We start from the raw sequence: 16,948 nt of genomic DNA, 5'->3' as shown, positions 1-16,948 counted from the left end.
GAGTAAAGAGCTCTCTCATTCTTTTTGTGCTGTTAGTATACATTTTACAAAAGTGAGGTATACAAACTAGCATGCAGAAACCTATTCTGTCTTTTCCCATTACCGATAGCAAAAGAAGATTTAAAAAAAAAAAGCTGTGATTGGCAGTTGCTGTTTGTGTTAATACTGTCTCTGGCTGCTACCAAAGGACAGGCTGTACTGGTCCCTTTCTGAACATGTGTGGAAAGAGCTGGAAGCAGCAGATCAGCAGATGTAGCTGTGTTGTGTGGCCAGGATATTTGAGGGTGCTCTGATCAGTGCTGTGCATCATTTTATGCGTCAGGATACAACTCTGTGAGGGCAGGAGATCTGGGGACAGGCACAAGGCAGGGATGGAGACAGATTAACCTGCCATTTCTTTTTTTATTTAGAGAGTATACGAGGTGCTAGAGTTACAACAGTTTAGAAGCACACAGCCTGACATTTTTGTCGATATTTAAGATAGAATTTGACTCAACCATTAGCAACTTCCTGTATATGCCATATATATCACAGCATGATAAATTTGTAGGCCGCTATTTTAAATACAAAGGTCCTAAAACGAACCTTCAGGGTTTGTATTTAAATGGCTGAAATGGCCATTTAAATAGCTAATTTTATTTCACTTCTGCTGGTGTTTGGGGATTTTATTCTTTCGTACTCTTTAGCTAGTTGTAGGTGAACAGATTTTAAATGGAAAACCTATGAAAACCACGGAGGAGAGAACCTTTCTTAAAACAGGTCACAGTTTTATCAAGAAACAGTGAGTAAAATCAGAATGAGTTTGGTGACGGAAATTAAGTTGCTTGCACTACTTCTTCCTCCATCCCTTGTTTTCAGCAGTAAACGTAACCTTTTCTCTCTCTCAACTCAGATGAGTAAAGCTATCGTGTACATTGAAGAAATGGACAGCGTTGCAGATGTGACATTCCCAGCCGTGCCCCAGGTTGTCTCACTTCTGATGTATGATGATACTTCTAAAAGCAAAGAGAATCCGCACCCTCTGACCGGCTATCCTGTTGTGTGCGTAACGGTAAGGCTTGTTTCTTTGTGCTTTTGTCCAGCTTACTAATTCCATACTCTGGAGCACAAAAAAAAAAGGAAAAAAAGAAAAATTACTCATTTCTGGAAAATGAGAGCTAAAAGTAGCAGCCTGGTAGTGCTTGCTATTACTACACTTGACTGAGACTGGAGAGAGCCTAAATGTCAGCAACTTTTTTGTTTTGTTCTAAACTCTCTACCTGCACCAAAAACGCATGGATGGCTTAGAGTATTCCACCACAGTGGCTTTAATGTTGTAGTAAAACCATCAAGCGTTGCCAGATATTTGGGTGGCTGGTACAGAATTCTGTGAGTCATAAGGAGAATCAGCCATGAATAATGAAATTGATTTATCATTAGTGCAACTGATTTTAGGCTGATTTTATTTAGCACCCCTACGTGAATGCTGGATTCACTTGGCATATGGGGAAACTGAGGCTGAAAAGGGGACTGGACTGTGCTAAGCTGAGGGTGCAATGCTAAAGTGCTTTGACCCCACACCACCACTGTGAAGCGGGTGGGTGTCTGTAGAGCACAGCTAGGGCTGCCTGCAAGCTCACTGCCCCCAGCAGTGCACCCCTTGCTCTGCAGAGTGATCAGCACAGGGGTACTTCGACTTCCAGCACCACATCCAACCTCTTTGCTTTAACTGCAGGGGAAATAAGCGTGAGGTGTAAGACCTCATACAGAAATGTCAAAGGCACTCGTACAAGTCACCTGCTGCCCTAACTCTGGGAACAAGAGCTTTCAAGAGGGGGTCAGTAACACCCCTAACCTACTGCAGCAGCTGTTTCTGCAGGGAGTGTCTCTCACTGGCCTGAATAGGTCTTTGGTACTGGACTGTGCTGTCAAACTAATAACCAGTTCCAGGGGATGGCTGGCATGCATAGAGTTAGGGCCAGAAAAATAGAGATTTCTAAATCCAAAGCTGAGCAGGCAGGAAGATGAGGAGGAGCTGAGCACTGCCCAAGTGAGGACCACAGCTGGGTGGTACAGTTTTCCAGAAACGGTTCCTGTCATGGGCTTTGTGAGCAGAGCTGTGCAGTGAGCAGCAAATTTTACCAAACTTGTCTGAACAGCCCCTGGTATCAGCCATCTGTCCCAGGAGGCTGCTGTCCCAGACAGAGCTGGCTGAGGGACACATGTTTGTGTGTATGCTGGTTCTGTGTAAAGTCAACTGTTTTAAACCATTAATAAAGGTAGATTTTGAGTTTAAAAAAAAAAAGCTGAATTCTGCACTAATAAAAGGCAAGCATGCATCTTTACTCCTGGTTGATTCTACCATAGGAGCAGCAACAAACTGTTGGGGAGGGAACAGTTGTAGCTGTGGCAGCTCTTTACTAGGGCAGTATGAACTGAGGCCATTCAATTCATGTTTTTAGCAGTTCCTAATCTGTTAGGGTAGTTCACTCTGGGATTCCCAAACAAGGGTGTCTGAATTTGGGAGACTTGACCCAGTTTTGAGCTAGTTGAATAAGTGGTCAGTTTTTGAAGTTAGCACCAGCATTTTCCAAAGCTGCATGGTCAGAGATGACAAATACACAAGTCATAGTAGCAGCATATAGCGGTCTGCCTTTTTTTTTTTAGGTCTTGGTTTTTAATTAAAAAAAAAAGCTGGCTTTCATTCCCATCCCATCAATTAAGAGAAAAATAGTCTGCGTTAAGTCCATTATTTTGCTGTTACATTTTTAGTAACAAGCATGGTGCTGTTGGAATAATACTTAACATTTTGCTTGCCTGGAGCAGGCATGAGTAAGTATAGATAACCCCATTTATTTTGTGTATATGCTCACCTGTAGGCATGTAATCCCAAGTATTCAGAGTACGACAAGACTGGATCCATCTGTGCCACAGAAAACATCAATGATACCCTGACCCTGTACCGCTGGCTTGTCAGTGCTCCAAGTGGCAGCGACGGTGTCACCAGCCCAATGAGGGAAGTGGATGCCAACATTTTTTTTACCAACACCAAATCCATCTCCCTGGACTCTGTATACTTCCAGGCAGGCTCCAGGCTTCAGTGTGCAGCACGAGCTGTGAATGCCAACGGTGATGCAGGTCTGGAGCTGCTGAGTCCAATTTATACAGTAAGCAGAGAGGAAGGTGAGTGGTAATGACAGGAAGATGGAAGCCTTTCTTGGGCAAAGATAAAGTAGTGCTTGCCGCTGATGCAGGTCCGCTATGGGCATATTTTATTCTAGGTCTTTAGTGCCCATATGTCAGTTGTACATTTATTTTTTCCGTATACAGGACTGTTGCTATGCTAAGAGCATCATGTAATTGCATCATCAGCTTTGGTATTTCAGGAGTTTGTTCCCGTCATAGCTCATGTGTAAATGATGGGAGAGTGTGTGGTGATAATGATTTTTTACACCTAAGCTGACTGGAGACACGAGCAGAATTTGACCATCCCAGTCTTGGATCCTTTACTTTTCTTAGCATACATACGCATGCATGCACTTCTGTTTCCATGTGGTATCAGTTTAAACAACACAGCTACTCTGTGATGTGTTGAGTTTGATGCCATCTGAAGACCTGCAGACTAGAGCCAGTTAAAATATAGCTGCTGGAAAGGGTTGGGGGCCTGAAATCCGCAAGTAAATTCGGATGCTGCAGCACTGTGTATATAACTGGTACATCCAGATGCCCAGAGATATTCACAGCCTTGTGTGAGGCACCTAGCACATCTAAAGGGTACATGGAAAGAGGTAGAAATTTGAGGAAGAAAGCTGAAGCCAAAAGGAGATTTGGGACCTACAAAAAATGAGATGGAAATGCTGAGAACTAAGCCAGTGCCTCTCAGAAAGCAGGGATATGCCCTAGTTCTGGGCTAACTCAGGCTGCTTAACTGTGATCGTTCTCTAAATGTGTATATCTAAACTGTTGCTTTGTCTCAGAAAATTGGGTTGAGGAAAATGCACCTTTAGGCTCAACCACTTAGTGGCTAGAACAGTTACTTGGGAGGTGACTTAAAGTCCTGTTCTGCCCAAATTAGAGCAGGAGCCTGACTTTTCTGCATCCCAGGGTGCACAGCTGAACTGCTGTGTATTTGGGGCATAAATGTTCCTCTATATCTCTGGGCTAAATTGTTTGATTTAGAATAGGTAATGAAATGGGTGAGAGAAGCACTAGCCCCCTGATTACATGAGTGAGTCAGACTGTGCTTCCCACATGCTTTTCTCAGCCTCAACTCTCTCTCTTTGGCACCGTTCAGTCTTGCTGCATCTGGGCGTGTTCCTCCCCCATGTCCTCCAGCAATAGTGCAAGACCCCCAGGAGAACTAGAATCTGTGGAAAGAACTGAAAAAGCCTTGTGATACCGGGCTTTGATAGTGCTCTTGTAGCTATGGTGGTCTATCATCAAGCCAAGACAAAGTTTGTGGATAGAGGCAGTATTTTTTTGTTAGGATCGCAAGTTGTTTTTGGGCATACAGTCCAGGACTGAAATCCATCAGGGTTTTAGGCAGTTGTGTTCATACTCAGTGGCTGAAAAGTAGCTCCCTCGGGACTTTCCATACTTGCAAAGTTAGGCAGTAGCTTGTGAAGGTTCCCTGGGTCTCTGAAGTGTTAGGTTTGCCCTAAAGTGGCAATTATGTATCTTAGCTCCTTTTTGGATTTACTGCTACAGACCTCAAGTGTTTGGTCTTTGTGTAATTTGATCAGAAATTATCTTTTTTTTTTCCCCCTGATTGAGGAAAAGAGCCCAAAATGTGTCTCTAGCATAAGTAGCGGAACCCGCAGAGCAGTGGGCCTGTGAATTTTAGTTAGCTGTGGACTGCAAGACAATGGCTCTGTTTAGGCAGCCTATTCTTTGTTGGAAGAGCTCAGCTGCAGTTGTGAACTACCCAGCCCTTCACCCCAATGAGTGCTGGCTGCCAAGGTAAATGCTGGTAGGGTGTTGGCATCTCCACTTTTCTAGGGAGGAAGGACAAACACTCATCATGAAGCGGGTCAGGTTCCTCAGCCATTGCTGAAGTATGGAAAATTTGCGTTCTGCTTTCCCTTCCCCTCTGGAAAGGACATGCCCTGCTATGGACACTGCATGGGTACATGAAGTCTTGGCCCTAGCGGTTACAGTAGGCAACATGGGTGAAGCTGTACTGTTCTAACCTGGCTCTATGGACAGACATCTCCAAGCTTCTTTAGACAGTTCACGAACACAGTTCATCTGACATCTCACAGTCCATCTTTTCCCTTTGCTCAGGTCTTTGTCAACCTCGCATCCCAGGAACAGTAGGAGCAGAGCCTTTCTCAGCTAAAATTCGCTACACAGGTGCAGATGATCCTGACTATCCCAGTCTGATCCGATTAACAGTCACTATGCCCCATATGGATGGTAAGCACTGGGTGGCTAGAGTACACTCTTATGTAATGCACATTGCTTTGGACTTTTCCTCTCTGGCAGGTTTATCTCTCAAAGTAAAAGCAGTATTTTAGTTCTAATCAGAGATAGGCCAAAACGTGCTTGGCAGACTTGTTCAAAAAGGGCAATTGTTTACTGCGTTGCAGCAAAGCCATGAATGATCTATGTTTAAGCAACAACTTACCAATTGCAAAGTTAATGTATGGATGAAACCTCGGACATCCTAACCTCTTACATTTCCAGACTCCAGCACTAAAAATATGTTCACAAGCAGATAATGGATGCAGATAAGGATGCTAATGGATCGTGTGGCTTCTGTGTTTCAGGAATGCTGCCAGTTATCTCCACACGCCCCTTATCCAACTTTGAGCTAACGCTTAGTCCAGATGGCGCTCGTGTGGGACACCACAAGTGCTCCAACCTGCTGGACTATGATGAGATCCAGACCAAACATGGCTTTATAACAGAGGGAACTAAGAACCCCAAAGTGATTGGAGAAACATCACCTTACCAGTATAGCAGTGCTCTTCGATCCGCTAAAACCTTGCGCTTCTACCGGAACCTCAACCTCGATGCTTGCCTTTGGGAGTTCAACAGTTACTATGATATGTCTGAGCTGCTGGCAGACTGCGGTGGCTCCGTTGGCACAGATGGGCAGGTATGTGGCACTGACACACCTTCCTCTCCCAGGACTAGTCTGTGGAAGAACAAGTCCAAGCAAAGAGCGTTTCTAAGGATTACATGAGAAGGGGTTTAGTCACTATGCAGACAGTTTAATGCATGTTCCCTTAGCATAAATGTTTTAGAAGTACAGGCTTGTTCCTATGCATTGTATTTCTCTGCCCAGCTGTGATTCATTTTTCTTCCCTGTAATTGAGCACAGCTTACTGTATTGCTGCTGCTCTTAGCCTGGATTTTTTAGAAACTCTGCTTTTTTGACCCAGAGAGCTTTACAGACTGTGCACGTGCTTGTGCTATGAGCCAAATTCCATGTGTCAGTGTATGCAAAGGAGAGACTATAGCTTTATGGCCTTCTAGAAGTAAACTGTATGTGTAAGGTATGTTATTGACCCTCTATGTGTATGCTGGGGCTTTAGAAAGAAGTGCTTTAAAAAACCTCATAGTTTTTTAAATTAGAAGCTCTAATTTAAAATTGGCAGATGTACAGTGCAACTATTTCAGGATTTAGGCAGAGCTGTCAAATAGGTGAGGTAGTATAAGTAAAAGGTTGGTTGATAGGGGAAAAAAAAAAAAGTACCCAAAATATGGGTTTCTACCCTACTGAGTAAAATAGGCCACTGTAGCAGATCTTTGGTATGAATTACTTCAGCATTGACCACAGAGCAGGCCTGGTGGCTCTCCTGAGCAGTGTTCAACAGCACATTGCAGTTACTTAGAAAGTAGGCCAGCGCACAAGGGCCCTGTAGCAATTGCATCCATGTTAGGGGTAATTCCAGGGGGCTGCAGAGCAATGCTGCCTTGAATCAGTTTCAGCAGCTTCATCACTTTGTTATTTCTGTAGGAGCTAAACTGTTACCTTTTCAATTGATACTCAGTATCTAAAGAATATTATTTGCTAATTATCTGCTTGGCCATCCCTTTCTGGCCGCTTGGCAGATGAAAGGTGGAGAGAAAGAGGGAGAGATGGAAAGAGAGAGAACTCTAAAACTCAGACTGTAGGTTTAAACAGCAGTGTGTGAGGGTGCCAAAATTGATTGAGTTTAGCCTATTGTACAGTTAAGCGTTACTTACAGGACTGATTTATGAATGTAGGTTTAATTTCTTAACACCTGAGAAAGCTGAGGAATTCTGGTTGTCTTTTAGGCCACCTTTGATTTCAGTAGAGTTTGTTTTGGAGGCTGTTTTCTTCTCCAAGGTAAAGCAAAAGCTTTGCTAGTCCTTTTTTTTGGAGAGGCACTAACCCTGTTACGCTGGCAAAGATTTGGAGACGCTATCAAGTAAGGTGGTGTGCAGGATCAGAAATGAAAGTGCTGTCAATAAGAAAAATATTTCTGTGCAGTTTTTCTGCTTAGGTTTAAAGAGTGCAATTCAAGAGAATGCAAGGTTGGCAGAAAAGCTCTTTTTTTTTTTTTTTTTCAGACTGCATGCAGTAACCCTGTACCTTGATGTTTTTCAGGTCTTAAATCTGGTACAGTCATATGTCACACTGCGGGTTCCCCTTTATGTCTCCTATGTTTTCCACTCCCCTGCCGCAGTTGGTGGCTGGCAGCATTTTGACTTGCAGTCTGAGCTGAGACTCACCTTTGTGTACGACACTGCTATCCTATGGAAAGATGGGATAGGCAGCCCTCCGGAATCACAGCTCCAAGGTGAGCTGATCCTTCATTTTTAAACTCCACCTTACTCCACTTTCTGCTGGTGGGAGCCATGCAGTCAATGAAGAGGATGCTTTTTAGCCTTGAGAATGTCATACATAGTAACAGCAAGCCTAACTCTCCCACTTAAAACACGCAACCAAAGGACCATGGTGTTTGGTTTTTAATGCCACATGTAATTAAATTAGATGTTCTGAATCTTTCCCCAAGTGCATGCTGCTTTTAATCTATCAAAAATTAGACAAATTAGTGCATAGACCAACTCTAAAGCAGGTGTTCTTATGGGGGTTAGATTGTAGTGATGAATTGGTACAGAGTTATGGAGCAGTGAAAGCATTTACATATAGACCTGTGCAGTGGAAGTGTCTCAGTGCCTGCAAAAGGGACCTTACTGGAGCAAGTAGCCTTGGTGTCTGTGTGAAGGGGGAAAAAAGTCCTAGACCCTATGCTTTTTCTACCTGCACTCTATTACATCAGTGTATGTGAATATACTCCAGGTGAGTCTGGTCTTATGCCAGCACAAGGGAGAAAAAAGCTGTCCCAGTGGAGTAGACTGTCAGCTGGTATAAGTCAATTTATTTCTTTTGAAGTTAGTCAGTCTGGAGATCTGCTCAAAACAGGGCAGATTTTAATTTCTCCAAAGAGCACAAGAGCTTTGGTAAAGCGTTTCAGATCTCCACATATAGAAAATATCTGAAGAGCCTTCATTTAAAAAAATACATTGGAAATATTAATGGTAAGTACTGTGTTTTTTCTGTAGGATCCCTCTATCCCACGAGCATGAGGATCAATGACGGAGGGCAACTAGTGGTGAACTTCCGAACGGAGATTCGGTTCCGGGGCCTGCTAGTGATGTCTCACCCGGGTATGTACCTGGCCTGTCCGCCTGCACTAGCCAGGGTGTCTCTAGCTCTGTCTGCCCAGCAGAGGGGAAAAGTATTTTTCAACAAAGGGTCTGTCTCAGCATGGAAGGGAAATAAGTAACAAGGGAACTCCCTTTTCTGGGGTGTTAGTTAGTTTCTTTCTTCTCTCTTGTTTCTTTGCTTATGTGTGCTGATTTTATTCCATGCTAGGCGTTAGTATTAATTATGGCAAATTATAATTTGCCTTCTGTTCTTTCAGGAACATCTCTGTCCTCAATGGTGATGTCTGCTGACCACCCTGGCCTCGCCTTTACACTCAGTCTGTTACGAAGTGAGCCAACCTTTGACCAGCCTGTGCAGCAGTGGAGTTTTATCTCCGACTTTGCTGTGAGTTTACATTCAGACTTCAACCTAGAGAAGCAAAGGGAACGATCACTTTTTAGTATACTTTCTATGCAGTCATCTGCACTGTCAGATCAGTTGGCATCAACTTATTTGGATAGAATTGCATATAATAATAGCTTACTGCTATTGTGTTTTCACTTACTGCTTTGTATTTTCATTATATAATGAACTATCAGCCCCTGGTGTCCCCAGGTTTCAAGTCCAGAGGCCTGAATCCCCCACTCCCGCTAATGCTAGCAGATACCATTCATTAAGCAGGCCAGTGCTGGAGCTGTGGCCTCTCTTGGAGAATGTGCCTTTATGAGAAATGTTATCTCCCTCGGCATTGTCAGGAAACTGTGATCCAAGGGCTGCTGCTGCTGTTCTTAGAGGCAGGATCTTTTCCTAATGTGCGACAAAGTTTCTTAGCTCCTGCTGAGCTCAGGAGTCAGTGGGAACCACTGTGCCCCAGGAGCCTGTGCCTCTAAAATAGGGAAAAGAGTCCTGCTTAAAAGTATCTTGTGTCTGTGAGAGAGAGACAGCCCAGGTGCTGAGCTCTCACTGAGCTGGCAAGAAAGGGGCAATTTGCACTCACACAGGAAAAAATGGCAAAAATCATCTCCTCTTCAGACAGGTTTAGTATGTTAGATTTGGGCAAATCTGGCATGTTTGATTCCCACCACTACCGAGGCAAGGTCAGTCCCTCAAAGGCTTGTTAGTAGGTGTGTGTTATTTGTCCTCATTTTACAGAGCAGAAGAGAAGCAGCATGTGTCAGTGCCTTGCCTCCACTGTTGAAGTGCACCGACAGTGCTGGTGCAAACACTTCCTGCATGAAGTGAAGCACTAGGCTTGTGAAAGCATTTAGGTTGCTGCTGGGAATACAGCTTGGTTTCAGGGGCAACATGAGCTGAAAGAGTGATTGTTCAGAGACTGTGGAGAATGCTCACTTCTCCAATCTTTTCCCAGGTACGAGATTACTCAGGTACTTACACTGTGAAATTTATCCCCTGTACTGCTGCACCCAGCCAGGAATATGCCCTTCCTGTCATCTGCAGCCCACGGGAGCCAATTGCCTTTGATCTGGACATCAGGTTCCAACAGGTACAGCATTTTCCTTAGGTCTTCCATTTTTTTACACAAAATTTAGTGGGCAAAACTAGCCAAAAACAAATTTAGGCTGGAAAGCAGGTGTTCTGTAACCACTGAATGAGATGTTCTGGCATAAGTAATCCTGTAGCCATTGTCAGGAAAAAATAGCTGGGGCATGTCAGATGGCTTCAGATGGAGCTTTTTACAGTGTTTTTAGTCTGCTAGAAATCTCAGTTTCTCATGTGACATAAATCAAACTAAGTAATTTTTTCCCAGTAATTAAACACTTATTTTTCCATTTATCTATCTCATAGACCATCCTGTTCCCGACTACTGGGCTGGTTATTTTTTCAGGGAGGAGGAATATTACTGCAAAGTCAGATTGTTTTCAAAAGGAATGTTGTAGTCCCAAAGTTCTTTTTTTTTAAAGCTGTGAATCATTGTAATAGAATTGTATTGAGAAGGTCTTTTTCGAAACCAGTGAGAAGCACTTCATTCAGAATTAGTGTGGTTGTGTGACAATTTTCCTGTGCAAAAAAAAAAAAAAAGTTAATGCCAAAAAAAAAAAAGAATGCAAAAGTCCACCAAGTAGTGCTAACTTAATACTGCAGAATGGTATAGAGGCCAGATTTTCCTTTGCTGTTACTATGGGGAATGACTTAGATAGCATTTGGAGCTTGAGGACTCTAAATCTGAGATTTAAGTTTGAATAAATGTGCTGGACCTTTTAAAACCTCTTAGAATAACAATTGTACTTAGAAGCACAATTGTGTGTTTTAATGGGCCAAGGTAAGAAGCAGGGAATAGGAGACACCGCGCGTAGGAGTGATGTCTAGAAGTGCTGGGTTCTACTGAAAGGCTTTGTCGGCACATCACTACTATGGCAGCGGTGAACGATGATCTTTATAAAGCTACAGCTAAGAGATGTTTTTCATCATTTAATTTCACTTTTCCCCACAGGTCAGTGACCCAGTGGCAGCAGAATTCAGTCTAAATACTCAAATGTTCCTGCTGTCCAAAAAGGAGCTTTGGATATCTGATGGGTCAATGGGATTTGGAGATGGCGCTGATGTGGCCTTTACTGAAGGTAAAAAAATAAAATAAAAATGAAAATAAAATTAGTTGTGCATTCAGTCTGTTGTGAAGGCTAAATAAAAGCAGCACCACTTTTAACAAGACTCAACTATGTATTTTACTAGTTTTTCTAACCCATTTTAGCAACATATTGGTTTTGTGTATGTGTGTTTCCATTGCAAAAAAGTAAAATATAGAAGTAGTAAAGTATGATGTAATTTAGTATAACTGAAAGAGGCTTTCGTTCTGTTTATGGGATCTGATAGGAAAAGAATTCAAAAGGTAGGTGCAGAATTTAAGTGCCTGAATCTGACGTTGCAGTTGTGAAAAAAACCCTTGTTCAACTACTGCATAATCACAGATTCCTCTCGCCCTGGTTGTCTGGCTTTGAAGCTGCTGGCTAGAACTTTTTGCCCTCTTTTGGCAGGGCTAAGTAGTTTCAGTGCTTAGTTCGTTCTAGTCAGAAATGCAGAAATTGGATTTGGCTACAGGCAAGCTGCTCATTCAGACCCTCTCTTGCTTTTTTGAGTTCTGGCCAAGGCAGGTGCTCCCACATGTTGTACTCGTTGTCTGCCTGGAGCTGTGATCAGGTGCAGTACTGAACCAGAACTAATTTTGTTTTTAATGGGTCCCTTATTTGAAGTATTGGTTCGAAACCCAAATGCTCTGCAAGGAAATTTATCATTGCTTGATATAATAGTGATCAGGTTGGGTAACTTTTTGTATGTGAATATGGGTTGCCCTCTAGTGAAGAGAAAGGAAAAACATGCTTGAAAAGGGCTGCATTGTAAGACCCGTAGTCCGAACTGTAACAGAGAAAACACTGAAGCCCATGATAAATTAGTAGTAAGAGCCATGAAACTTACTGTTTTTATGTGCAAAGGGAAATATACTTAAAGCTAGGTAATTTTAACAATACAGTCACAATGGTTTGGTAATATGTTGCTTTAATAATTTTATTGACTAGTATAATGTAATACGTATGACTCTGGTTTGCTAGGATCTGAAATCTATGGCCGAGTGATGGTGGATCCAGTTCAGAACCTCGGTGACTCCTTCAGCTGCACCATCGAGAAGGTGTTCCTTTGCACTGGTGCCGATGGGTATGTGCCAAAGTACAGTCCAGACAATCAGGAGTACGGCTGTCTGGCTGACTCACCTTCCCTCTTGTACAGATTCAAGATCCTGGTATGTAAATTTAGACTTCACGTAGCGTGCCTTTTCACGCTGCTGATGTCCGAGTGAACGTGGAAATACTAAACTTGTTCCCCATAGGACAAAGCTCAACCTGAGACCCAAGCAAGAGCCTTTGGAGAGCTGGAATTTCATGCTACACTAGCAGTTGATCATACAGATGCTTCTCCTTTGGTAAAACAGCCCGGCTCTGATGGTTTCAGCCTATCATCTGCTCCGCTCTTCCAGGTAAGTTGTCTGATAAATCTATTGCAGAAACGTTCTTTCAGGGTAAAAGAAGCCTGAAGTGGCGAAAAGAAGATACTGGTAATCATGGTCTCTATGGTAGTGTTGTTTCTGTCATTCTCAAAAATTTTAGATAAGAACCAACTAAAATTTGGACAGCCGTATTTGGAAGAGCCTTTTTAATTCATCATATCAGTCCTTATTTTCCTTTAGAGTTTAGATTTCTGACTTAAGCAACATGTTTACTTTGTTCCCTCCTGCTAACAGTGTAGAGACTATGACAGCATTGCTTTGTAATACTGAGATACTCTTTGGCAGCCTTGCTGTTTTTGAGGACAGGTACACCTGTGACTGGGAGCAAAGTCACTGTTTTAGCTTGCCATGGGGACCTTATTATAGAGGAGAAAACTAAGAAATTGGATTGAGTTTGCTTGTGACTGGAAAAAAAATGGAAAAAAATGGTAATCTGTTCATATATGACATCATGAAATAAAAAGAACAACTCTGCACCCTGTTTTAAATAAGTCAGACAAATTCAAATCCCTTAACAGAGCGTATTTAGCTCCCCTAAAGTGGAGTTTAGGCTGAGTTCTCACCTAAATTAAGACCAGTCTGTGCTAGGTAGTGACAATAGCCTTCCTACATAAATACTGGAAAGAAACAGGCACTTAGAAGACACGATTTATTTGATCTTCATTAGAAGCCTGCATTAAGGAAAGATTAATCTTGTTTCTAGGTGCCTATTTCTACCATTAAATGCATGTGTGTGGGGTGGGGGTTGTTTTGTCTTCTTTTTTCTTTAAGGTGGCAGCAGGCCGAGAATGGTACATTCACACTATTTATATGGTCCAATCAAAAGAAAATGCAAATAGGCACAATGGCAAAAGAAGCCTTGACTTTCACCATGTGTTGTCTTCTGCTAACAGCAGCGTTAACACCACAGCCTTGAAACGCAGCAGAAGAGCCAACCCAGAAACCCCTGCCTTCATGCGAGACATCGGAGCACATAAAAACAGGGGCACAAACATTCAGCATGTTGCTCTTGACCGTTCCAACAAAGCTGTTGTCATCCAGAAAGACATGTTCCCAACCAGCATGCCGCATTTCAGGCCAGTTTTGGAAGTCACAAGCAAGGACTCTGAAAATAATATTGTACCTGTTACTGGAGGATTGACAGGATTGCTGTTTCTGGTCTGCACTGTGGTCCTAATTCTATTTTTGTTGAAACAAAGACAACAGCCCTCTGCTGGGAAAAACAAAGCAACTATCCGCTACTCCAGCAGCAGTGAAACTATGACCGCACGCCACAGCAGCAGTGACAGCTCAGAAGTCTAGCCAGTTTCTCAGGCGCTTGTCTTTTAAGATATGTGATTTCATCAAAAAGCAGGCTCTCAAAAAAAAATCTAGCTCTTGGATGACGCCTTTGCACAGGCAGTTGGCCACTTTGTTTCTAATGCTAAGTCAGTCAGTCAGTCAGTCAAGTCATGCATTATTATTGATGAACAGCTAATGCTGACCGGGTGTGTGTATTAAGTTCAGGTGTGAACGACTTATTTATGGGATTCAAGCTAGTACCCCCCCCCCATGAACAGGTTTATGCTTTTTTATTATTATTTTTTTAAACCTAGATAATGTTTTGAATATCCAGCTGTAAACGTGCCTTACAATCCACCATGGAAGGCTGATACTTGAAGGGAGGTGGGTTTTTCTTTTCTTTTCTTTCTTTTCTTTTCTTTCTTTTCTTTTCTTTCTTTTCTTTTCTTTCTTTTCTTTTCTTTCTTTTCTTTCTTTTCTTTTTCTCTTTCTTTTCTTTTCTTTCTTTTCTTTTCTTTCTTTTCTTTTCTTTCTTTTCTTTTCTTTCTTTTCTTTTCTTTCTTTTCTTTTCTTTCTTTTCTTTTCTTTCTTTTCTTTTCTTTCTTTTCTTTTCTTTCTTTTCTTTTTCTCTTTCTTTTCTTTTCTTTCTTTTCTTTTTCTCTTTCTTTTCTTTTTCTCTTTCTTTTCTTTTTCTCTTTCTTTTCTCTCTCTTTTCTCTTTTTCTCTCTTTTCTCTTTTTCTCTTTCTTTTCTCTTTTTCTCTTTCTTTTCTCTTTCTTTTCTCTTCTTTCTCTTCTTTTCTCTTCTTTCTCTTCTTTCTTTTCTCTTCTTTCTCTTCTTTCTTTTCTTTTCTCCTCTTCTTTCTTTTCTCCTCTTCTTTCTTTTCTCCTCTTCTTTCTTTTCTCCTCTTCTTTCTTTTCTCCTCTTCTTTCTTTTCTCCTCTTCTTTCTTTTCTCCTCTTCTTTCTTTTCTCCTCTTCTTTCTTTTCTCCTCTTCTTTCTTTTCTCCTCTTCTTTCTTTTCTCCTCTTCTTTCTTTTCTCCTCTTCTTTCTTTTCTCCTCTTCTTTCTTTTCTCCTCTTCTTTCTTTTCTCCTCTTCTTTCTTTTCTCTTTACTTGCAGGTACATCTAGCTTTCACGGAACTATTTGGTTTTGTTTTGATTATCAGTAATTATTTCTAGGTAGGAAGGCGTTACTAGTATTAGACAAGGGAAGGTAAGTAGTAGATGATAGTGTTCTTTTTTTAAATGAATGATAGCAACAGGTTTGTCTCAAATTCCAGTGAGGACGTCAGACCTATGCAGAGCAGGAGGAGACTCACGCAGGTACAGTTGTAATTGCAGTTCTGCTGTAAACATATGGAGAACACTAGTATTAAGGCTTAGGTACTGGCATAAGTGCTTTCAAACACTCTTAAAGAGGTTCTAGTACTTGTACAACACTACTTGTGACAGTTTTCCCCGTATTGTGTGATGATTACCCGTATTGGAATTTCCCTTGCTTTACACACAGACGCGCACACGCACCCCCCCATCTAAATATCGGCAAATACTTGTAAAAGGTAGCTTCTGTTGTCAGTTGTTAGGCCTTTCTCTAGAAGTGGGGAACTTAACTGTATCATTTATACAGCAGAAATTATTTGTTTTACTGCTATCTATTTGAAAAAAAATTGCGTTTATGTTACTAGTAGAACACTAGGGAAGCTAGTGTTTGTTTAGCTTATTTCTCTGTCTGCATACTGGCACTTGAAAATTGGATCCACAAATGAATGGCTGCTCAGCTACTTTTTTAATACTTCCTTCCTTGCCGCTTCCTCCAAAGGTTTTTCCTGTGTCGGCTAGTTGGAAACTACCATGGCTTGTTGTTTTGTTGTTTTGTTTTGTCTTGGTTTTTTTTTTTTTTTTTTTGGGGGGGAGGGGGGGGCCTGCAAAGAGGCATGCTTTTAGAAGACATCTTCAGTCTTCCTGCAGCATTTTGGTTTAGGCGACATTACGTCTAAGCTAAGTGGAATTTAGAATGATGTCTTCTTCTGCGGCTGCCACGACATTACAGCTTGTAGAATTTTTTTTGTGAATCGACTCTAACAAGGCTGCTGCAAATGGTAAGTAAGTTCGACTTTTTTTTTTTTTTTTTTAAAGAGCAAAATAGAGTTACTGAACCTGTTCTCATCTGGTGGCTGCAAATTAGCTACCTGCAAACAGAAACTCACTTAATGCATCAGTAACAATAGTGCTGCTGTACCTGAAATTTGCATGTTTAAAGTCTTAGCTTTTTCTCAAGTCTAGAGTTGCGAAAGTTCAAGAGTTCAAAAGAAGTGATTCGCTAGGGAGTCATGCCTCTGTGTCTACACAACACTGATGCCTTTTGATTAAGTGTTCTTGAACGAGCCAAAAATTGAGTAAAACAATTCTCAACTCAAATTGAGACTCTGTTCTGTCCTGTTCCCCCCATGTCCCCACCCCTGTGAATTCCAAAATTATGCTTAATTAGATGATGGCACTGGGGAACACAGAATTTAGTCACAGTGATATATGCTATCCTGAGTGGTACCATTCGGCTAGCTAAGTGGAAGAGTGGGGCCTGGCAGTAAGATTACAATACAGAATCCAGCACAGCTTAGAGTCAGCATCTCTTTTTTTCACAGAAATCGAGACCATCTCTGTATTTACCACAGCTGTTTGTAAGAAGGGATTGTTATATATACTGTTTTGTGTCCTGACTTGCTGCTGTTTGCCAATAAAAAAGTGCTACCATTCTTAAGTAGAAACTTACTTAAAAGTGTTACTTACCTTTCTACTAGCATCAATTGTAAGTGGAAAAAATGTTTTCATTTTGTTCCAAATAACACGCTGATCAGATGTTCTCGAGGAAGCAAATACCTGTCTTTCCCATTAATGTCTTGGGACACAGCATGTTTGTGCAGTAAAATAAAGTTCAATAAGTAAAAGTCAAAACCACAGAATTTCCAAAAATAGGGTTTAAATGGGTGTGGGGGGGTGGCTTGTAACAAGAAAAACACACAAATTATTCTGTTGATCATAATGGAAAA

General features: G+C 41.7%; 1 protein-coding gene across 1 annotated transcript in view; it reads left to right on the top strand.

Annotated features, from left to right (window-relative positions):
• FREM3 (FRAS1 related extracellular matrix 3) overlaps positions 1–16,843 on the top strand; it is a 64,808-nt gene extending 47,965 nt beyond the window's left edge. The window contains exons 13-24 of the mRNA XM_068941044.1: positions 893–1,051; positions 2,859–3,162; positions 5,263–5,394; positions 5,748–6,079; positions 7,559–7,751; positions 8,518–8,622; positions 8,880–9,007; positions 9,972–10,106; positions 11,055–11,181; positions 12,169–12,356; positions 12,444–12,590; positions 13,392–16,843. Of these exons, the coding sequence (XP_068797145.1) occupies positions 893–1,051; positions 2,859–3,162; positions 5,263–5,394; positions 5,748–6,079; positions 7,559–7,751; positions 8,518–8,622; positions 8,880–9,007; positions 9,972–10,106; positions 11,055–11,181; positions 12,169–12,356; positions 12,444–12,590; positions 13,392–13,922 (2,481 nt within the window). The 3' untranslated portion in view covers positions 13,923–16,843. The remainder of the gene's footprint in view (positions 1–892; positions 1,052–2,858; positions 3,163–5,262; positions 5,395–5,747; positions 6,080–7,558; positions 7,752–8,517; positions 8,623–8,879; positions 9,008–9,971; positions 10,107–11,054; positions 11,182–12,168; positions 12,357–12,443; positions 12,591–13,391) is intronic.
• Positions 16,844–16,948: the final 105 nt, after the last annotated feature.

This window comes from Struthio camelus, chromosome 4 (assembly GCF_040807025.1).
Source record: "Struthio camelus isolate bStrCam1 chromosome 4, bStrCam1.hap1, whole genome shotgun sequence".
Lineage (NCBI taxonomy): Eukaryota > Metazoa > Chordata > Aves > Struthioniformes > Struthionidae > Struthio > Struthio camelus.
Note: the sequence above shows the minus strand (reverse complement) of the source record. Positions and strands in the feature narration are given on the sequence as shown.